This window comes from Canis aureus, chromosome 19, assembly GCF_053574225.1.
Source record: "Canis aureus isolate CA01 chromosome 19, VMU_Caureus_v.1.0, whole genome shotgun sequence".
Lineage (NCBI taxonomy): Eukaryota > Metazoa > Chordata > Mammalia > Carnivora > Canidae > Canis > Canis aureus.
The window spans coordinates 8,382,772-8,406,197 of NC_135629.1; the positions used below are offsets into that span (position 1 = coordinate 8,382,772).

At 49.1% G+C, this 23,426-nt stretch overlaps 1 protein-coding gene across 3 annotated transcripts in view; it reads right to left on the minus strand.

The window, feature by feature from the left end:
- Positions 1-152: 152 nt before the first annotated feature.
- SLC6A1 (solute carrier family 6 member 1) overlaps positions 153-23,426 on the minus strand; it is a 42,160-nt gene continuing 18,886 nt past the window's right edge. For all 3 annotated transcript variants that reach the window (XM_077857814.1, XM_077857816.1, XM_077857815.1), the window contains exons 2-16: positions 19,958-20,020; positions 18,484-18,813; positions 17,810-17,941; positions 17,122-17,222; positions 16,145-16,254; positions 14,392-14,524; positions 11,446-11,580; positions 11,118-11,221; positions 10,709-10,833; positions 9,231-9,343; positions 8,703-8,834; positions 6,736-6,838; positions 5,172-5,272; positions 4,263-4,430; positions 153-2,556 (exon numbers count right to left, since the gene is read on the minus strand). In XM_077857814.1, coding sequence (XP_077713940.1) covers positions 2,452-2,556; positions 4,263-4,430; positions 5,172-5,272; positions 6,736-6,838; positions 8,703-8,834; positions 9,231-9,343; positions 10,709-10,833; positions 11,118-11,221; positions 11,446-11,580; positions 14,392-14,524; positions 16,145-16,254; positions 17,122-17,222; positions 17,810-17,941; positions 18,484-18,721 — 1,800 coding nt within the window. In that variant the 5' untranslated portion in view covers positions 18,722-18,813; positions 19,958-20,020 and the 3' untranslated portion in view covers positions 153-2,451. The remainder of the gene's footprint in view (positions 2,557-4,262; positions 4,431-5,171; positions 5,273-6,735; positions 6,839-8,702; positions 8,835-9,230; positions 9,344-10,708; positions 10,834-11,117; positions 11,222-11,445; positions 11,581-14,391; positions 14,525-16,144; positions 16,255-17,121; positions 17,223-17,809; positions 17,942-18,483; positions 18,814-19,957; positions 20,021-23,426) is intronic.

Here is a 23,426-nt window from a genome sequence, read left to right on the forward strand (position 1 = left end):
TCAACCACTGAGCCACCCAGGCGTCCCTCTTGCTGGGTATTTGAGCCCAAATCTCTCTCTCTCTTGGGGAAAAAATGGTTCTGTGTGTATGCAGTGTTGTTCCAATGAAAGAAGCTATTGTGCCCCCAGCTCAAAGAATTGAAGGTCTGACATTGTATATCATAGAACCTTTATTATTTTTCCTCTAAATTCTTAGAAACGTACATAACGCCCGTGCTCTAGTTATGACACCATTTATAGACATTTAAAATGCATCTTCATTTATAAATATTTTACATTTGGTCCATAGAACAGATAATTTTTCTAAATAATACTGTAATTTTTTTAAAACAGGCTCTGTATATAGTTTGAATATGTATATATTACATATATTTTTTTATATAGAGATAGATTTACTTGGTGTTCTGAGAATAAACCCTTATTGCAAAAAAAGCATATATGATAATACAATATCTTTTCCCCCAGGGCAAATACTAAAAAAAGGTACACATATTCACAGTTCTCACTGGAATTGTACGACACGTAATATTGTGCTCTATAAGTAGGTTTGGATGGAAATCAGTTAGGGGATTTCTTGCCAAACATCTCAATTAGATTTGCATACAAACATTAAGTACACTGTATTTGTCTTAGAAAGACTCGGCCTTAGTTTCACATTGAAGAACAAAGAGAAAGTCAGAAGTTTTCCTGCCCTTAATCTAAAGGAATTCACACAGGATGGGGGGGTGGGACCATGAGACACAGTGAAGGGTTCCTTTCATTCTAAACCCTATAATTTAACAACACATATGCATTTTGATCATGGATTCACCAGTTGGCATTTGGGATGCCTTAGCAATGAGACTATTTTACAGATGACCTCAGGAAAAGGTTTGAGATTTCCTAAACGATACCAGATAAGACCCTATATACCACACGGGAGGATGAATGTATATGTGTGTGCCTTTATATGTGTACATGTACTTTTTGTTTCTCTACAAGAATGTGCTTAATATTCTGAGGGTAATACCTTATTGCAAGAACGGGTATGCTGGTCACTGTCGGATGAGAATGACAAGAGATTAAAAAACCCACAGTCACAGTTATTTACCATAATTATTAAGGATTAGTTGTAAAACACAGTTTGTGAGCTAACTAGCTAAGGAGCTACGGGACACAACATACGATTTGCTACATGGGAACCCATCTTCCTGGCAAATGAGAAACGCTGAGTCACTGGAGCTTGCAAGAAACTGTCTTTGCCTGATGTGCCGCCGCCGCCGCCGCCACCACCACCACCACCACCACCACCACCACCACCACGGAGCCCAGTTCCGGAAAGAAACAAATACTACCTCTCAATGAAGCAGTTTAATCTTGGAAGCACTTTGAGGGGTGGGGGCGTGGGGGTGGTCTGGATTAACACTAGCTCCTCAGTTAGTAGCTGGGGAGATTCAGTGGCAGTGAGGGGATTCCCGCTGAGGAATATGAACGAAGAAGGCAGCATTTTTGACTGGGGCGGCAGTGAGGACACAGCTGAAGGGGGAGCTGGAAAGATAACTGCATCCATTTTGACTCAAGGACAGAGAAACCTTCACCTTGATTTCCTCCGCACCTGATTTGTGCTCCACGAAACGGGGCAAGCCTAAGAAAAACTGGGGCTTCTGATTAGGGAATTTCCCCAGCGGAATCTTAGATCCCCCAGAATGGCAATAAAAAAAAAATCAATTGTGCTTGTGGCAGTTTTCCAAGGACGGAGTGAGGGAGCTGGGCCGTCTGGAATGATCGCTCTTGGGCCAGGTGCAGTCAGCATGGCCTGGCTAGGAGGGGGCGGGGAGGATGCTCTGCAGATTGCTGGAGACACAGCTCAGCTGGCAGCTTGGGGTGGGGGGACACTGATGGAGGTCCTTGGGGGTGCTTTTGTCAAGCTGCCTCGGGAAGGATAAACAAAAGAATGAAAGTAAGAGCTCCGCTGGCTCCCTGCTACTGAAGGGTGAGCTCTCCCTGGAAATCCCCATTATACAAAATGCCCTTTGCGTGTGTACAGAGCAGCGTTCCGACGGAACCAAACTCCGGCAAAGTCCGAGAGTAAGAGTCATGGGTTTCGGCAGTAAGAGAACAGTCAGGAATATGACTAAAAGCCCCGAGTGTGTGAGCCTCACTGCACCACACTCGCTGGCAGGATAAAAATGATCTACTGCACAGTCACGAAGGCTGATTGCTTGATGCTTATGGGGCCCGGATTCAAAAGGTCACCAGCCTGCAGGTGCTGGAGCCATCGGGTATCTTTGCCCACGGCGGGGCCCACCGGGGGTGTGACTGTCCCCCACCTCCCCTTTCTTTGCATGGTGATGGTGTCTGGACTCGCCACTCGAGGTAGGTTGAGATCGACGGTATCTTCAGACATCAAGTGGTGGTCATGTTCAGCCAGGTTGGGGGGTGAGTGTCGGGTCGGCAAGCCGCCAGACACCCCTAGATGTAGGCCTCTTTGCTGGCTGAGCCACTGGCCTGGGGCTGCTCCGGACCGTTCTCTGGGCGAACGATGTCTTCGCTGGGCTGGATCATGACCTGGATGCGCTGTGGGCACCAGGGAGAATTTGGGCTGGGAGGAGGAAGACTGGCCTCTCCGTTCCCCCACCCTCTTTTCAAGTCAGGAAGGCCTCCTCTGCCTTCAAAACGCACCCAGACTCTGGCCTCGTCCCCACATCCTCTGTACTCTCTGGCCTCCTCGCTGCTCCTCACATGCCAAACACATACCTGCCCAGGGCCTTTGCACTTGCTGTGCCCTGTGTCTGATCCATCCTTCCTTTCAGATCATGACACAGTTCGATCTCTACCTCCTAGGTCTTGGCTCCATGTTACCTTTCCAGCAGGGCCTCACTCAGCACTCCCTTTCTACTCTGTCTCCATAGTCATCCCTATCTAACATGTTTTTAGTTTGCTATTGCTGGTCTTCCTCTACTAGAATGTAAGCCCCATGAGGGTGGGATTTTTGCCTATTTTTTCTCACAGCTGTGTCTCTAGCACTGACAACACTGTCTGGCACACAGTAGGTGTTCAATACAGATTTCCTGAATGGATGAATCTCCCACTACCTTCTCTACACATACTCCCTGAAATCCTGTCCCTTCAGATAATGCACCGTGTCTTCAGATGTGCCCACTCCTGGGCCTTTGCACAGGCTGTGTACCCCTCGTCAAATGCACTGCGTTTGCCTCTCTCTCACTCCAAGACCTGACTGCCTTTCACAGCTCCAGGATTGTGGAAAATGAAAGCATTGGGCCTGGATTTGAAGAAAGGGCTGCAAGCCTCCGCTCTCCTAATAACTTACTATAAGGGGTAGGGAAGTGATTTCTCGCTTGACCTCAGTTTCTCTGTAAAAGGAGGAGGCTGGTCCAAGAGCCTCTCTTACACTGTCTTCCTTAGACCACAGACCACAGAGCTCCCTCTTCTGGTTCTGATTAGTCTGGAAGGTCCATCTTAGTAGAAATAAGGTTGAGAACCATTGATCCCGGGGCCTCCCAGCCGTGGCCCTCTGTATCTGATTATTCACCCCTCCTCAGGGAAATCTTCTCAGCTTACCTTAATCCATCTATGTCTCTAGCACCTGGGTACCTCCAGCACTGCCTTGTTTCACTTGAGAATTTGATATAACTTAACAAAGAGCTAGTGTGGACCTAGAATGTGCTAGCAGGCACATCTCCTTGAGGGTAAGACCACATTTTGTCTTTATAAAGCTCACAAAAGAGATCTAGAGTAAGTCCGCAGTACAACTGACCCCACCCTTCGCCTGCTTCAAACTCTTGAGGCGTTCCATTACCCTCAAGATAAAGTCCAAAGTTCTTGTCTTAATTTTGAAAGCCTTTCATGATCTGGCCTTTCTTACATCCCCAACCTCTTCTCTTATCACCCCCTCTGCATCCTTCTCCATTCTACCCTCCAGCCACAATGATCTCCCTTCAGTTCGCCAAATGCTGTTTATACCCCCGGGCCTTTGCGCATGCTTCCCATCCACCTTTCTTGGAACATTCTTTCTGCTTCTACTCTTAACTCTGACTCATCCTTAGGCCTCTTCTTAGCTATCCCCTCTTTTAAGAAGCCGTCTTTAACCCTCCTCAATCCAGGCGGGGCTTGCCCATCTCCCCAGTATGATTGGCACATGTTGGCACTTCCAACATTCTGCTATCATTGGAAATGGAGTTGTCTGTTTCCTAACTAGACTGTGATCTCCACAAGGGTAGGGGAAAGGGACTAGCAATCTGAAGGGTGAAGAAGGGACTTACCTGCTTCAGGGAGCCCTTTAAGGTAAGGAACATGTAGGCCATGTACCCAGGGATGAGGACCATGGAAGACAGAGCCATGAGCCAGCCCACACCCTGGCCCCACTTGGGGAAAACGTAGTTTCCCATGGTGAGAGGAGTCATCTGCACAGCACTGAAAATGAACACACCCTGCGGATGGTGGAGGAGAGGGAATGGGACACAGTTAGTCACCCAGATTGGACAACCAAGGCCCCTTCCCAGACCCTGAAGCTGAGAGATCCACTGACCACCTCCCTTGCCATGAGGCAGACCCTCACAAGGGCCCAGCATGTGGGAATCCTGCACCGAAGGCCACTGCTCCTACATAAGACATCTCTGTACAGGATAGAGAAAGGGACCCCCCTCCCCCCCCGCCCCCCCCGGGGAGGATCAGTAGCAAAAGGCATCCGTTCCTCCAAGTTAATCAGCTTGGCAAGCCAGAGTGCAGGACACGACCAATCCAGTGGTCTAGCCCCCACCCCAAGGACCTGGGGCGGCCACCCCAGGGCTGCTCAGGCCTCAGCTTCCTCCTGCGTGAGGGAATAAAGGATGCTGAGGATGAGAAGCCTTCCTGAGCCCATGGCTGGGGCTTCAGAATCAGGCCTGCCTGGTTTGAATGCAGCACCAACTAGCCGGGTGATGCTGGCAGGGTGAACCCGGGTCCCTCAGCAGCAAAGTGAAGGCAAGAATGCCTATTTTGCTGAGGTTTGCGAGGACTATGTAATGTGTCTGGTGCTGTATAGGGCACAAAGTAGAGGCTCAGCAAATGGGATGTAGTAGTATTTTTAGGAAATAGGTGCCTCTGCTTCCAGAAATTTCTCTTTGGACCTGAGTCGCCCCAGGGCCTGGTCTGGTCTCATCCTAATGGGGCTGGTCAAGACTTGTCCTTACCGCTACAATGATTGGGGTGAAGAAAGACCAGCAGAGTTTCCACCAGATGCAGGGCCTGGAGCCAACCATCTCTTGGATGTTGTCATAGAATCGGTTGACACCTGTGACATTCGGAGTGAGAGCAGGAGGTATGAATGAGTTGTGGGGACTGCAGGCTCAAAGTCTCAGTCTGCCACTTTCTTAGAGTAATGACCATAGGCAAGTCGCCTGACCTCTAGGAGCTTGAGCCTCTTTGTAACATAGGGCTAACACTCTAGGGGGGGCCTCCCTATCTAATCATTCAATAACCCCCAGCAGGTGGATTATGTCAGGAAGAAAGCCAGGCACCTACATGTGAAAATGTCCACCAACAAAGGGATATGCTTATAAAGCATGTCCTCACCTCTCTCAAAGTCCCTCCCACCCAACAGGTAGCCTGGCATTCCTTCAAAGCCCTGCGGACAAGGCCATTCCTTCAAAGCCCTGCTGATCTGATGCTATAAGCGACTGCTGATGGCCTGCAAAGAACCACAAATCTTGCAGAATGCCACAGGTGTTTTGAAGTTCCCAGACTGACATCCGACATCCCTCGGATTCTGAACAAAGCCCCCGACCAGCGAGAATCTCACAGCATTAAGCCAGTTGAGAGTGAAGTGGTGGGGATGACAAGGAGGGGCAGGTGGTGAAGAAAGTACAGTGAATATCAAGGATTAAGAGGGACCCAGAAAAACATTTCGAACACAATGCCTTGCTGTGATAATCAAAGTGCAGGGAAGGATCTTTTGACCATCATGCAGCAGGGTCTGGAACCTCAGTCCACAAGGTAAACAAATAAAATCATCGTTTCCTCCATTCTTTGTTCTAAGGGAGTGCATGCTTTAATCATGGCCCCACTTTTGTTAACTATTTAACTTTAGAACTTTTTCTTTTGTACTTTTGGTCTCGCTTTTCTAGATAAAAATCCCTCTTATCCCAATCTATGAAGAAATTTTGGCTCCCATTTTAAGTGAATTTATTTAGCCTGTCTTACGGTGTCTCCTGAACACGGGACCCCCTCTGCTAACTTCATCAGATTGTTGTGAGGACCGAATACAGCCGACCCTTGAACAATGTGGCAGTTAGGGGTGCTGACCCCACCATGCAGTCGAAAATCCTCATGTAGTTTCTGACTCCCCAAAAACTTAAGCACCAGTAGCCTACTGTTGACTGGAAGCCTGACCAATAACAAACAATTGATCAATACATATTTCGTATGTTCTCTGTATTATGTACTGTGTTCTTAGAATAAAGTAAGCTAGAGAAAAGAAGTGTTATTAGGAAAATCTTAAGGAAGAGAAAATACATTTGCAGTACTGTCTTGTAGTGAAAAGAGTAATGGAAAAATGCTCTACTGTATTTATACACAGAACAAGTAGGCTGTACTGTTCCCAACAGGGTTGTTTAAGCATCAGTTGTCAACCAATGTACAGAAAGGGCTTGGTTTTCACGCTGTATATCTCGAATGATGCTTGAAGAAAGGAATGAATGAATGAATGAGGGAGGGAGGGAGGCAGGGAGGGAAGGTGGAAGGAGGGTTGACACTCACCGTAAAACCAGGAAATGGAGACACATTCGAAGAACACGAGGAACAGCAGGCTCATGCCACTAGCAGAATAGTAATCAAACAGTTTGAAGACATAGATGCCCCCCTAAGAGAGGAAAAGCAGTGAGAGGGGTCCACTTTCCACCAGGGCCCAGGGCACTCAGTTCCTAGCCAATGTGGGCTTCGCAGTCTGGCGAGGTAGGTGTGAGACAACACTGCAGTGAGGAGGCTTGAGGGAAGACTAAAAGAAGCACTGAGGGCCTAGTAACTATGAGGGGGTGTGATCGTCGACTCCCTGGGAATGGGGGAAAAATGTCTAAGGAAGAGGAATGCCTCATTTTTGGGAATGCTGGAAGACTCACAGAAGAACTAGTCATCAGAGCCATCTCTCCACAAAGTTAAATCAGTTATGTTTTTCCCCTGCTTAAAACCTTCCATGGGATCCCTGGGTGGCGCAGCGGTTTGGCGCCTGCCTTTGGCCCAGGGCGCGATCCTGGAGATCCGGGATCAAATCCCACGTCAGGCTCCCGGTGCATGGAGCCTGCTTCTCCCTCTGCCTGTGTCTCTGCCTCTCTCTCTCTCACTGTGTGCCTATCATGAATAAATAAAAATTAAAAAACAAAACAAAACAAAACAAAAAAAACCTTCCATGGTTTGCAAAGAACATAAATATAACACATCAAGAAGTTGAGACAATAGAATAGAATAGAATAGAATAGAATAGAATAGAATAGAATAGAATAGAATACAAAAGAAAATCCAAATGGCTTTGATCTGTACATTCCTGCACGGTCTGCTTCTGTACCCTCTAGCGATCCCCTCATTCCCTCTGCCCCTCAAACTTACCAAGCTCATGCATACCTCAGGGCCTTTGCACCTGCTATGTTTTCTTCCCCTAGCTCCATCTTCCCTTGGTTGTCTCTTCCTCATCATTTCAGTCTTAGCCCAACTGCCATTTCCTCAGGGGGCCCTCTCCTGACTACTCTGAAGTAGCATCCCTCCTACCCTCACTGGTCATTCCCTGTCCCACTGCCCTCTTTTCTTCATGGCACTGAACACTCTCTGAAATTATCTAATTTGTATGTCAGTCTTGTCCACCAAAGCATAAGCTGTAAGAGAGCAGATATTACATCTGTCACGTTAACTACTAAATCTCCAGTATCATGACAGGCCCATGGTGAGTAACAATAATGGAGGAATAATTCGTTCTGGGAATGAACTGTATTTGAATCCAGAGGTAGTTCTGTGAATCATAAAGCAAACTCACAGGGCTGAGCTCATGGCTATAGGATCATTTACATTTATTGTACAATGCATCAGGTATGTGTATGCCTTCTGACCAGACCAGGACGGCCTTGAGTGCAGAGACAACTGCTTATTAATATCAATAGAAAAAGAAAAGTGGGAGCAAGAAGAAGGGGCAGTGTCGATGTCAAAGGCCTAATTCCAGCTTGACTCTCTAATTTTTTCTTATAAAGATTTTGTTTGTTTGTTTGTTTGTTTGTTTATGAGAGAGCACACAAGCAGCGGGAGGAGCAGAGGGAGAGGGAGTAGTAGACTCCCGGCTGAGCAGGGCGCCTAAGGACATAGGTCTCCATTCCAGGACCCCGGGATCATGACCTGAGCAAAGGCAGATGCTTAACCAACAGCCACCCAAGCATCCCTCTCTAATTTTTGTCCATTTTTAAAAAATCAGTCCCCATATCCCCTCCTCCAGGAAGCAGTTCTGGGTGCCTCAGGCTGTATTCTCCAGCTGTGTCTTAGCACTTCTAGTTCAATGTCGTGTCTCCCACCCTTGCACCCTGAAGGCAGGGTCCCTATCTGACTCACTACTGTGTATGCTGGGCTTGGCACAGAAATGGTGCTTGATGAACAAAGGGTAGGATGGCGTGAGGCTAGGGTGGAGGGGACCTGGAAGTGGGCCTGGGGCAGATGGCACTAGAGGCGTGCCAGGTGCCCAGTGAACTCACCTGGGTGATGTTAGAGAGGCCAATCAGGTAGGAGACGATGCAGACAGCAGCAATGAAGAGCTCCCTGCGGTTGCGGAGGAGCCTGGGATACTCATCCACCAGGGCGGTGATGAAGCCCTCCACGGTGCAGAACTTCAAGGTGGACAAAGGTCAGCCATGTGCGGCAGACCCCAGCCCCAAGCCACCCAGAACCTGACTCTCTGGGACAAGATGGAAGGGGTCTGGCGTTGTTGGGACAACGGAGCCAGAGAAGCCCCGGGATCCAGGCCTGATTCCACCTTTGCCTCTTTGTGACCTCGGTAGAGTCCCTCCCCTCTGGACATCAGTTTTGCCATCTGGAAAATGGGGAAGGTGGCTGAGCTGATCCACCCTGAAGTCTCACATGGTGGAACAGTCTAGAGGTCTGAAACTCTTGGCTATCTTCCTGGGGGCCTAAGACAATGGACAATGGCCTCGTCTTTCTGCTTTCTTCCCAGACTGACAATGCTGGATGGGGGCTCCTCGAAGTGCCAGGGAGGGTGTCCTCACCTGGCTGTCAATGCCCAGCATCAGCAGCATCGAGAAGAAGAGGATGGCCCAGAGGGGAGAGATGGGCAGCTGGGTCACTGCCTCCGGGTATGCCAGGAATGCCAATCCAGGGCCTATGGAGAGAGGACAAAAAGGAAAAAGAAAATAAAAGGTACTGAGCATTCACAGCATACCCAGCACACCGCCCACTTTCTCAGCTTTATCTTTGGGGTAACCTTTTGGGTGAATACTATAAGCTCCTCTTTCACTGAGAATACAGTGTATGTGGGGGGTGGGGCAGTAGGGTCAGGTCCAGAGGCCAGGGTGTCACTGAGATGAAATGAGGGACTGTGGTGGCTTGGCTGGTGGTGGGGACTGTACAGGGGCAGAGAGGGGGCCAGACGGAGAGACACCTAGCAGGTGGAATGGGCAGGTATTAGTTGGTTTGCAGAGTGAAGGTGAAGGAAGCATCCAAGATGATGCCGGGGCTGGCCTGGGTATGGGATGATGGCGCCCTTTGGCACAGTGGGGAGCCCAGAGAAGGAGGCGGCTTAAAGAGGTCAGTATGGGACATATGGTGTTTGAGTGTCTGGGTGGGGGTTAGTCAAGAGATCAGGGGAAACCCTGGAAGGAGAAGAAAAGAAATCATAACCTCCCTGGGTCTGGCTTAGGAAAGGGGGTGGTTGGGGAATTCCAGAGGAAAGAGCTGGCCCTTGGAGAGAAGATGAGGACAACAGTAGGAGAAAGTTCCTTTCTACATGACCAGCTCAGTTCTCCAGGATGGCAGAGGGACAAGTCCTGTTGCCTCCCCAAGCCTCAGGGACTCTGCTGTGCATGCAGTGGGTGCCTCATGCCCACTGCTTTCTTGGCTAAGCAGGCAGGCAGGGGTTGCTGGGGTTCTCCTCGGACCCTGCAGCACCGATGACCACGAGTGGGCACAGCCTGCTTGGTGGGAACACATTTGGAAGTGAGACAGAAGCAAAGATTTAGGGACTCTCAGTCGTGGCGGTGAGCATGTCTGAGTGGGAACAAGGTTTCTATCCCAGGGTTGAGAGTCGGGTCTTCCCCCCGCAAAAGGCAGGACTGTGTCGAAATGCCAGTATGGTCAGGCGATTAAGAGCCCGGGCTTTCTTTGGTCAGCCAGGTCCGTGCTCAACTCCAGTTCTACAGCTTTCTAGTTTGCTGAACGTGGTCCAAGAGCCTCAGTTTCCTCACTCAGTAAATGAAATAAAAAAGCATGGACTCCATCGCGTGGGAAGGTTTCAGGGACATGGCCCATGTGAAACACTCCCTGCTCGGCCTGGCACATAGTGATGCTCCGTGCCAGGGAGCCAGCCCACCGCACTCATCCCTGACTCTAGGCCTTCCTACTGGCTCTTCCCTCTGCGTGCTCGTCCTCTGGCTCCCGCTGCCGCTGCCCACGGTGGTGATGACCAAAGAGGCCCGGTGTCGGCGCCTCCCACCCCAGGAGCCCCGGCCCTCCAATGTGTGGCGCTGACCTGACGCGGCCACATCAGCAATGGACCTCTTGGTGACATGGGCCATGAAGCCCACGATGGAGAAGATGACAAATCCTGCGAACATGCTGGTGCACGAGTTGATACAGCAGACGATGATGGAGTCCCTGCAGAGAGGAAAGGTGGCCGTGGGGGGGGCTGGCACGCAGGGGAGCTAGGAACCCGTGCGCGGGGGAAGGACAAGGGGCCAAGGGGCGGGGGCAGGAGGGGGTGCCTGGGAGCAGGGCTGCAGGGCAGGTGCCCCACCCCACCCCAGGGAGGGACTGGAACCCGGAAGGAGTGGCCACTTGCAGCGGCTTAGACAGGAATGGAGTTGAAAGTGGAGAAAGGCCACGGGGGCGGGCCTACAGGGGGCGTGGCCAGAAAGGAAGGGACTCCTGGGCTCTCTCACCTGTAGACATTGTTGTGGAAAGAGTTATAGCTCCCAAGAGCGATCAGGGATCCCAGGCCCAGTCCATAGGAGAAGAAGATCTGGGTTGCTGCATCCAGCCACACCTGGAGGAAGAATGAACAAAAAACAGTCAAAATTATAATCATAGCCACAGCGCCCCATGGCCTCTTGCAGGTGGAAACCAGCTGTACCTGGCAACCCCTTCAGTTTACATATGAGGTTAGAGGCATAGCGTGACTTCTCCTACAGCTGGTAAGTGGTGGCTCAGGACTCAGGTGTGCCCTTAACTCAGCCAGTGGGGGCTGGGGAACCTGGGAAGGTCACTCACCTCAGAGTCGGACAGCTTGCGGAAGTTGGGTGTGATGTAGAAGAGGATGCCCTCCTTGGCCCCAGGCAGCGTAACTCCACGGAAGAACAGGATGATCAGCATGATGTACGGATAGGTGGCGGAGAAGTAAACCACCTGGGAGGAAAGTTGGCAACGATGTCCCCTCCAGCGCACCCATTCTTTCCCTCCTCTCCATTTCACTTACATCCATATCTTTTGTGGCCCTGGGCCTTCCAGTTTGTCTTCGTCCAGGAAGCCTTCCTGGATTCCTAACTGTCCACTTTTCTGAAGCCTCTCCTTGGAGTCTGAACCAACCAGCTCAGCACCTGGTTTTTCCATTCCCTACCCCTCCTTTATTTTTTTTTTACTTTTGTCTAAACTGTTCAAGTAAAACATGGTATCAGGAAAATTTTCAAGTTACATACACACACAATTAAAATTCCCTTCAACAGCCCCTAGAATTTAAGTTAGGTGAAGGAGAGGGCTTGTCTCCTTCACTTGTTTTCCCGTGCCCAGAACAGTCCGTGGTTTATAAGATACACTAAATAAATGCCTAATATATCAATGCACAGATGTTAACATTTTAATGTTCCTCTTTTGAGACTTTTGCTGTGTATCTATTGCTATCATATTTTCTTACAAAGTGATGCTCCAATTATGCGCTTGCCTTTTGTTTTAACATATTTAAAATTAGAAAACAGTGCATACCTTATTTCTGCTTACTAAACATTGTCTTACTGTCTCATAACAATGTGATTTTTAGTCATGTAAAATAGTCCCTCAGGAGTTTCTATCGTCCTCTTTAAAATTGTCCCTACTGTTATCCCTTCATGTGAATCTCACTAACACTACATTGGATATCTCTGTGTATAAAACTTTGTCTACAAAATTATTATACCATTCTTGAGAAAATTTTCTAGAAGTAGAATTACTGACTTAAAAAAGGGATAAATTTCTCAATGGCTTGTGAGCCACTCTGCCCAATTATCTTCCAGAAACAGAACTTTGTCCAGCATTTCAGAGCACACCTTCCCCACAAAGGTGCCAGCACTGAGTATAATCATTAAAATGTTTTTTTTTCTGCCAAATTGATAATCAAAAGACTGATGTCATTTTCTGAAATGACATTTCTTTGCCCACTGTTGTGAATGAGCAATTTTCAAGCTCAGCAACCCTTCTATCTCACAGTCTGATGTGACCCTATTTTCTGATCAGCATGAATTGTTCTCCAGGTTAATTTCATTTCCCTGAATGGATCTGAGAATCTCCAGAGTTAGGAAAGGCAGCCATGATCCACTGGAAAAGCTACCATACTTAGAATTAGGAAAAATGAATTCGAAGCCATCTGTGGCACCTATAAGCTGTTTGACATTGAGTCAATTTTTTATTCTCTCTGAGGCTTGCTTTTTTTCTGTCTGGAAAATGGGTACAATCAACTTGCCTACTCAGAAAAGATTAGTTATATAGGAAATACAATATACTTAATATATATTGCCTAGGTCTTGCACTTGAATTTGTCTTCCACATTTAGCATGGGGCTAGGTACACAGAAGCTGTTCAATAAATGTTTACTGATGACTTGGATGACTCCCTCAAAAGATAATTGATACCATGTATTGTCTGCCTGCTAGGTGCTAGGCATATGCTACACACTCTACATAGATTATTCTCCTCAGTCTTTATGACAACCCTGTAAGGTACTATTATTGTAGCTACTTAACAGATGAGACTGAGGCACAGAGAGGGAAAATGACTTGCCCAAGCACAAATAGCTAGGTATCAGGAGACTGAGATTCAAGCTTACCTCTATCTCTTCTGGAGCCCTTAGGCCCTATGTTCTTCTACTTCTTAAAGTTGGGCGGGGAGACACCTGTGCCCTCCTGCTGCCTGCCTAATGTAGGGATACATCGGAGAGGTTTTGACACCGGCTTTGGATCTGAGAACCTGGTAGGTCCAAAGGTCCCACCAGACTGGAATTGGGCAGTTTTTCATCAGCGTACTGTACTCATGCCCAAGTATGGAGCTCCTTAAAGTTCTGTTTTGCTCACATCAGCTTGGATAGCCTGGACCTCCCTCCTCCAGCATAATTTTGTTCAATCCCTTCTCTCCCTTACTTGCTTTGCTGTAAGAACTCACAGAGGTTTCCTCTAAGTTTCCTTCAGGCCAGGGTCCAGTGAGAGGCTGGGCAATCCTCTGTCCCTGGACCCCTGAGGTGGGGCTTTAAGGGGTAAGGGGTGGGAGTGAGGCCAGTTCCCTTCCCTCTAAAGTGACTGGCAAGCTCCCCAGATGTCCCCAGGCTAGATCCCCCAGCTTGATCTGGCTCTGCCCTTGCTGATAATAAAAACAAAAACAAGTACAATTCTTCCTGCTAGTTGCCAAGTATTTTGCAAAATCACCATCCCATTTGATTCTCCTAACAAGCCAACATACAAGCCCCATTTTTCAGAGGAGGAAACTGAGTTTCAGAGAGGTGAAGTGATCTGCCTGAGGTCACCTAGCCAAGTACACAGCCAAGGTGGGATCTGAACTCAGGAATGTTTCAGTACAGAGCCTGGGTATTTATCCATTCATTGATCCATCTGTGTTCCTCCTCCAAGGCTGGGATGTGGAATATTCATCTCTGGATCTCTCCAGAACAAGATGGCGTGGACAGCAGAGATGCTCAGGGACTGTTTGTTCAATGGTCCTTGAGCAAAGTTAACCATCTGTTTTGTGATGGCTGTGTGTAACTGACTTACATTATCATAGTTCATCCTCACAACTGCCCAGAAGGTAGGTGATGTTATTAATTCCATTTTACAGGAAAGAAAATCAAGGCAGAGAGAGATATAGGGACCTTCTGCACTCCAGGTTCAGTGGGGTTCCTGGAAGCACAGACTCCTTGTCTAGGACAGAAATCCCCTTGTAGATGCATCCCTTCTGTTCCCCACTCTGCACATGCCTTACCTTTCCAGTCCAGCCGACACCCTTCCAGATACAGAAATACACAAGGATCCAGGCGATGGCCAGGGTGATGGCCAGAGGCCAGCGGATCTGACCTGGTTTATCCAGCCCGTCTGTCATCTGATGCATGTTTCGCCTGGTGGGACAGTGGAGGGAGCAGAAAGTCATGTGGGGCTGGTGGGAGCTGGGGTGACCTGGGGGGGTGCCCCGGGGATGAAAGATCCTCCACTGTGATGGCACTGACATCTGTGATCATTGACACCCAGGAGTGGGCTGGAGAATGCAGGATCCATTATACTAACCCATAGAAAGCACTAGTTGCTCAAGGGGCCTGCCGATGCCTTATTTTGGCCATGATTATTGCTCACCTGTTTGGCTGCTGTCCTAACAGGACCCTCACTGTGACTTTTGCTCTATTCCCACTCCAGCCTCAGGGACCCTTCTAAATTATATGTCTGATCATGTCACCCTCCCGCTTAAAACCCTGCAGTGAATAGCTCCCTACTGTCCTCAGAATGAAGCCCAACCTCCCCAGGCTGACCTTGCAAGGCCCTCTGAGCTGGCCCTGCTTCTCTGTCCAGTCTCAGCTCTCCCCGAAGCCCCTCAAGCACTCATCAGGCTGGATGACTCCCATGCCCTCACCTGTGCCTGGCTTGCTCTCACCTGCCTCCAAGCCTTCATTCACATTCTCTTCCTCCTGCCAACACCTGTGGTTTTCTCTTCTAATGTGGTTTTCACCATAGATGTCACTCCTCACCTGGGCTTGTCTAGGTACGAACTTGGGATTCCTATGGCCTCCAGTGCATCCCCTCCCCTTAGCACTGATTTTCTGGCATTTCCACTGCCTGTTTGTTTATGTTTGCTTTTTCTCTAACCAGACTGCACATAGTAGGGCTCAAGAAATATTTACTGAATAAATGGTTCAGTGCAATCCTGAATGTGTGTGGCAGATGCTGGAAAGAAGAAGCAGCCGGAGAAGAATCTGATTTTTATTTGTAAGGAGACAGCCTAAGCCAAGGACATTTCTGCACAAAGAGACTCTCATCACGTGTTCTGACACCTCCTGAGCACAGCTCCTCTTGGCAGCCCATGCAAGGTGCAGTGGAACCTTCCAGGGCGCTCCCAGGCCCTTTCAAGCTGCCAGCCACAGATGCTTCCTTCACGCCAAAGAGATTTGGATCCCAAGACCTCCTTTTTGTAAAAGCAATACCCCAACACACCATCTAGGATGTGCTCTCCTGAAGATACAATAAGCATGGCCTCAATATGAACTGTGTGTGTGTGTGTGTGTGTGTGTGTGTGTGTGTGTGTGTGCGAGCGTGCACGCAAGCGTGTGCCTGTATGGCAAACAACTCTGGGTTTCTAAGTAGACTGGACTGGTTTTCAGGATGAACTGGGATTTCGTTGGCCTGTGCTGGTTACTCCCCTCCAGCAGCACACTCTCCACCCTTGTCCGGCCTGCTCTACACCCCAGGAGGCTAGTGATGTAGCCATCACTGGCTCCCTCGCCCTCTGGCTTCTGGCAGGTTTGACCAATGGCAGGAGCAGTGGGCAGGAAGAGAGAGGAAGCAGGAATTCATTTTCTCGAGCTTGTGTCTAGTGGCCTTTTCCAGGGCCCAGCTCTCTATGGCGGAGGAAAAGGCCTCACTCTGTCTCGTATCTCCCTTAGCCCTGAGCACATCACCAGCTCCCGTCACCTCTGTCTCCTGCTGGCCCTGGCTGACAGGACCCGCAGCTCTGATGGCCCCACACTTACTCCCAGAACTCTACAACGGCGCTGGTCATGTTGGTGGTGTTGACGATGCTGTAGTTGGAGAAGCAGCGGTCTGTGTTCCAGGGGTTGTCACACTGTTTCCACGGCAGCGTCTGCAAAGGCAGAGTGGCACAGACAAGCCCTGTTGAGCCCCCAGGGGATGGCGACAGTGGTCCCAGAGCCCTTCATCTGTCCTCATGGTCCCCTGAGCCTCTTCAAAGCCATCCATTATCTCCCCTCCCCTTCCCATCAGCTCCCAGATGCAGATCATGTTGAGATCCCCATTTTGGAGATCAGAGAGGGGCAGCAACTTGCTCGACATCACACAGCTCCTAAGTGTCAGAGCTAAAATTTTAACCTTGATCATTTCACTCTGAAAGCCAGCTTCCCAAGCTGCACCATAAGGTCTTGTGTGTTCATCCCGATGTCACTTCCCAGCTATATGACCTCAGGTAAGAGATCTTGCCTGTTTGGCCCTCTGTGCACTGATGAGAACAGTGAACACTTAACAGCACTGCTTTGTGAGGTAGCTCTAAGCCCTTTACACATATTTACTCCTTAATCCTCACAACTCTATGAGGCAGGTTTTATTTCTACCTTCCTTTCATAAATATGGGCACTGTGGCTCAGAGAGGGTAAGTCTCCTCCCCAAAGTTGCACAGTTGGTATATACTGGGGTTAGGATTTGAACCCAGGCAGTCTGAGTCCATATGAAATAAGCTAACAATAGCCACCTTAAGAGGGCGTGTCAGGAGGATTAGGGGTCAGCCCACACGAAGCACCAGGCTCAGTGACAGGCCCAGAGCAGATGCTTGGTTCATGGTGCTACGACGACTTGTGGGGAGGTAGGGGCTGCTGAAGACAAACCATGCCCCCCCTCCCCAGGAACAGCTCTTCCAGCAGAATGGTTGTCCCAACCAACACAGGGTGGGCTCTGGGTCTGGCTCCTTCTGCAGAGGATGGTCCAAGGGGCCACTCACTGTGGTGAAGGAATTGTACAGATAGTAGATGGCCCAGGAGATGATAACGATGTAGTAGATGTTCAGCCAGAATGACAACACGGCAGCGGCAAGGCCCACACCTGGGAGCAGACATAGCATCATGATATTTGTTTCCTAGAGTAATAATAGTAACTATCCCAGTGAGCGTCATTCTCATCATTTTCCATGAGGCCCACCAGCTTACTGGACCTTGGATACAGGTGGCACTGAGGCTCAGAGACAAGGAGCAGCTTGGCTAAGGTCACCCCCATCTGGCAGGTGAGGACTTGGGTCTGAGGCCCAGCACTGGCTGGTTGTAGATAGGACAGGGGTCTTAGCTTGCCAGGCAAGAAGGGTTCTCCATGCATCCATCTGAGTGTCTGTCAGGCACTGAGCGAGGAAACAAAGAAAGTGGTACCCAGCCCTGGCTGGGGAAATGAGCTCACAGGACAGGGCAGGATGATGTGCATATGGAGTCTCTGGATTGGGCCCTCCTGTCCACCTCCAGCACCCTAGATTTTAGCCGGGGCTGCCATCTACCACCTGGCCCCTGCAAGGACTCCACTCTGCTGAGAAGTAAACCAAGCAGGTCCCTCTCCAGCGTGGCCAGGAGCATCAGGAAGGCCCTGGTTTCACCACAGTTCTGTGGGCAGGAGCACTACCAGACGGCCTCACTCCACAGACTTACCCTTGAACATAGGGGCCAGCTTCCATACCCCCAGGCCCCCGATGGATGTGTACTGGCCCAGAGAGCACTCCAGCAGGAAGAGCGGGACCCCCGCAAAGATGAGTGTCAGGAAGTAGGGGATTAGGAAGGCTCCTGTGGGGTTGAGAAGAGAGATGCTCATAGTCCCAAGGCTTTGGAGAAGCCCCATTCAGAGGAAGCATCACGCCAGGGCGTTCTGGGGCCCCAGCCACAATTTCCTTACACCCTGCCTTAAAAGGAGCATCCAGGGGGAGCCCCGGGTGGCTCAGCAGTTTAGCGCCACCTTCGGCCCAGGGCGTGATCCTGGGGTCCCGGGATCGAGTCCCAGATGGGGCTCACTGTAGGGAGCCTGCTTCTCCCTCTGCCTGTGTCTCTGCCCCCTCTCTGTGTCTCTCAAGAATAAATAAAGTCTTTAAAAAAAAGCAGCACCCATAGCCAAAACGAGGCCCAAGAATATCCTCTGCTCAAGCTACATCCCTCGTTCTTTGCAAAATGAAGAGGTAAACTTTTTGCAATCTTTTGGTAAAGAAATAAAAACAGGAAATGGGGCCTGGTCTTTAAGGGGCCCTCCCCTAAGGTTGTCCCAGAAAATGCCCAAGGGTGATACCCTTCAAGGGGTCCATACCCGGCTGGGAGGTTGCCAGGCCAGCACCTACCACCACCGTTTTTGCCACAGAGATACGGGAATCTCCAGACGTTGCCCAGGCCGATGGCGTAGCCCACACAGGACATGAGGAAGTCGAAGCGGCCCTTCCACGTGTCGCGGTCCGGAAGGTCTGCCGCCTTCTTCTGCACCTTGACCACCAGAGTTTTGGGCTTGTCATTGGCCACGGGGGCCTCGCTGACCTCCGTGGAGATCTGCCCATCGGCCACCTTGCTGCCATTGGTCGCCATGTCTCGGAGTCTGGACACAGAGGTCCTGGTAGATGGGCGTGTGATGTCGGCCCCAGTCCACGCAGACAGCAGTTCTGCGGCTCAAGGTCACCCTAGGAGAATGGGGGCGGGGGTGACAGGCGTGGAAGGATGGCAAAATCCTGGAGTTGCCCCAAAATACCACAAATAAAATAACCCACAACCTAGGGACTAGAGAAGCCTCTCTCATAAGCCCTCTTTCCCCTGAAGGAAGGACGGTGACTTTTGTTTCCAGATTGGGGTGGGGGGGCGCGGGCGGGGCTGTCCTGATAGCTCCTAAATCAACTTCAGATCTGCATCTGTGTCATATGTCCCCTGGTATGTGTCTTCCTTGAGAAGACAACCAAGGAGAGCAAATTTCCAGACAGAAATATTAAGTGTTGCTCGTCTTTGAGGAACCCTGAGGCCACAGAAACCACGCGAATGTAAGCCACGGAGGGGCTTACCCTGGGGCCAAATGCGGAGGTGACTGGGCTACAGGTGGTGGGTGAAAGTGAGCACAGATCTAATTATGGTCAAAGTCCTCTTTCACATTTGTGACTTTGAAAAAACTGCTTAACCTCCCTGGAGCCCGCTCTTCCTATCTTCTAAATGGAGTACACTAATAGGACATCAGGTGGTTGTTCTTCTCTTATTCAGCAAGGCTCCTGTGCCTGGCAAATGGCGGGGACTTGGGACTATTTTGTCAGCAGTCCCCAAGCCTGGCTATGCTTCCAAGTTGTTTGCGAAACTCTATAGTGATACAGAGTTCCAGGTCCCACCTCAGATGTTCCACATCAGAATCTCAAGATGAGTCCTGAATCTATACATTTAACAAATTCTGCAAAAGGAGATTCTTATGCTGGGAGCCAGTCCCAGCCCTCAAGTGAAGAACGATCACTGGTTTACATGACCTCTCTGACCCAAGACATTCCACCTACACTCTGCACTCTTCTTGTCTCTTTAGTTCCAGGGGCAGCATGGAGCAGAGAATGGTGTATGACTTTGGACCCAACCCGGTCCTGGATTCAAAACTCTAGTCTACCTTATAAGCTGAGTGACCCTAGATATCGCTCTTGATGGTTCTAGCCTTAGTTTCTCTATCTATAAAATGGGAGTAATCTTATCTGGCTTGTAGAATTGTGGCAAAAATAAGCTCTAATGGTCGTATGGGTATTTTTCACCTGACTGGTTTAGAAAGAGAATTCCACAAATGGTTGTTTTGGTTGTGGGTGTTACCTGATGGTCCTGGTGGGTCAGTCAGCTCCAGAGCAGCTCCCTCTGCAACCCCTGGGTGCAAGCCTACAAAGGAGAGATGAGGAGGGACCACAGTGAACTGGCAAGTGGTAGCTAATGGGCAGCCCTGGGGCAAGAGCAGTAGGGGTGCAGGAAGCCCATCAGAGCCCCCCAGCTGGGTGACCGTGTGAGTCCATGCAGTGTGGTGCTAGCCACAGGGCATTAGGAACATGCTGGAAGGGGCCCTCTCAGGACAGCTGTGGGGGTGGGCATGAGGGCAACACGGGACGGCATTCCATCATTTTATCAGAAGGAAAAGATATCAACAGAGGGGCTGTAGCCCATTGGGGAGCCAACAGATGCAGCCGAGATTTTTCTCCATCCCCTGACCAAATGTGCAGAAAGCAGACCTCAAAATAGTTTATTTAGTAGGATCCTATTTAGTAGGAACCCCCAAATCTATTCGTTAAAAAAAAAACCTCCAAAACCCTAAGGATATATCTCAGGCATTCACAGTGATTACTTTATATGTGACTTTTGTTTCCTTTTTTGTGCTTTTCTGGATTTTTATAATTATCTCTAGTTTTCTACAAAAAATTTAAATTAATGACACAGAATAAACTTACGGAACCTTCAGAGCAAATAGGACTGTGTGGAACAATGGTCTGAGGCCTCTGAAATGTAAGAGCAGAGCCAAAGCAGTGTGTGGCTCAGGCCCAATGGCCTCCTCCCTCAGCTCTGCCCTACAGGGGAGGATCTTGACTGGGGTGCACTCACCTCCCAGCTCCTCACATGCAGTCCTCATTACCAAACACTACGGTCTCTTCCTAGAGTTCACAGAAAACCAGATTGCCTTTGGAATCCAAACCTTACAGTGAATCCTGTTTCTTGTTTTCAGACTTGACCAACAGGCTTGGCTTGGATGCCTAACTAGTTCCTGACTTGGCATGGCACCAGCAGAAGGAACTCCAGACTCAGGTAGGGTGACCTCCCACTGTCAGGGATGGTAGCCCACCTTCTGGTCTACCAGGAAGTCTTGGGATATGCAGGAGAGAGAGCAGCCTTAGGAAAGGGGAGGCTAAAATGGACCCCCTTGCCCCTGCACCTCAATGTTTATAGCAGCAACATCCACTGTTGCTATGGAGAGAACCCAGATGTCCATGGACAAATGAATGGATAAAGAAGATGTGGTGTATATACACAATGGAATACTACTCAGCCATCAACAGTGAAATCTTATCATTTGCAATGATGTGGATGGAACTAAAGGGTTTTATGCTAAGCGAAATAATCAGACACAGGCAAACTATTATATCTCACTCATATGTGGAATTTAAGAAATAAAACAGAGGATCACAGGGGAAGGGAAGGAAAAATAAAACAAGATGAAATCAGAGAGAAAGACAAGCCATAAGAGACTCTTAATCATAGGAAACAAACTGAGGGTTGCTGGAGGGAGGGTGGGAGGTGAGGGGAAGGGGTAACTGGGTGATGGACGTTAAGGAGGGCACATGATGTAATGAGCACTGGGTGTTATATTAAGACTGATGAATTGGGACACCCGGGTGGCTCAGTGGTTGAGCATCTGCTTTTGGCTCAGGGTGTGATCCCGGGGTCCGGGCATTGAGTCCCATATTGGGCTTCCTACAGGAAGCCTGCTTCTCCCTTTGCTATGTCTCTGCCTCTCTCTGTGTCTTTTATAAATAAATAAAATCCTTAAAAGAAAAGACTGATGAATTACTAATCTCTACCTTTGAAACTAATAATACACTATTACGCTATATGTTAATTAGTGGAATTTAAATTTAAAAAATAAATAAAATGGACCCCCTTTTGTGTATATGTGTGTTGGGGGGGGTTAGCCATTAATTGTCAAATCAGTGATGCCCCTAACTGTCCCCATGACCTACCCTTGTGGGCTCCAGCCACCATGTTTGTTCAAAAGGATCCAAACACCTTGGACTGGGGCTGATCACCTGACTCTGGCTAGTCAAACAAAACTCCTTCCTTGGTAATTTGGCATGAGGCTGAGAAAGAAGGCCAGCCTGTCTGGGGGAATTGGGAACTCTTAGGCAGCTATCTTCTGCCCACCTGTACTCAGAGTAGCAGGGAGAGTTGGTCTGCTGAGGAGGAAAGAATAAATTGAGGTCAAACGTTGCAGAGTCTTGACAGCATTTATCTTTGCCATTCCAGGCTTTCTTAAAACGGACTACATTCCTACGCTTAGAGTTTACAAAGAAAGCATCCCCACTGTGGTAAAATAAGTGCCCTGTTTTTGCTCATGTTGGCTCAGGGGATTCCTGCTAAAGTCCTGAATCTCTGTTCTACCAACTTGACTGAGCTCTGAGGTAGGCCAGTAGCCTATGGGAACAACTTCCAGCCTCTGCTCTGGATACACTCTTATACTTATATCTTGATTGATTATCCATGGAGACTCAAACCAAACTCCAAAATCTACTGTGCACTGGACCTCAGATTGCGCCACACCACACAGGAAGGGAGACAGACAGACAGACACAGCTGTGGCTCACTCCCAGCAAGCAGGCAAGATGGCAGGCTGCGTTTAATGGGATGAAATGTGGTGTGTATGTCCTTTGAAGAAACCATTCAGCATCAACAGAGAGGAAAGTAGAAGGTCGGAAGGAAGCAGAGTTCTGGTTCACCAGGAGGTTTATTCCACGGTCTTCTCCATGAGTACATTTAGCATCTCCTCGTGCAAAGGCCAGAGAGATCAGAGATTGTGGCCGCTTAAAGAGCTCAGCGTGAGGAAGGCATTCACGCTATCTTCAGAATATGGGAAAGATTCAGCCAGATGCTGTAACTGCCCTCTAAAGAACCACACAACCGTATGTGGAGTTTTCCTTTTAGAAGACAAAACGTGAAGGTAACAGCATAAGGCCGTGAACTGATACACTGGTGCTTCCTTGGGGATTCCTATGGAGAAGGGCCCCTGAGTTGCAAGGCAGTGAGATGGTGCTACGTCAGAGACCTCGGCTCCCCTAGACAGTTACAAGCGCCGGGCCCGTTCCTCCCTGTTTTGATCCTCATCTGTAAAATGGGGAAATAATAATAATCTTTCATTCGTACAGTTGTAGTAAAGGGTAAATGAGATCATGCATGTAAAGCCTACGATAGAATAATCTGGCTCAGAGGGAGGGTTTAGGCCATCCCAGCCGTTCTCATCACCACAATGATGGGCACAGTGATGATGATATTACTACTACTAACAGCAGTTAACATTTATCGAGAGCTTATTATCCAAGGCCCTCCAGAGACTTGCAGCATTTTCAGAAGACTGATGGAAATTGTCCTTTTAGCCTCCGTGGGGAAAAATAGCTAATAAAAATTTCAAATCTCCCTGCTTTGGGCTCTCTGTATACCATCTGGAGAATGGTCCAGGTCATCACCCTAGGCCAGCCAGAAGCTGAGAGAGGTCCACTTGTGTGTTTGGTTAATAAAATAAAGAATTATT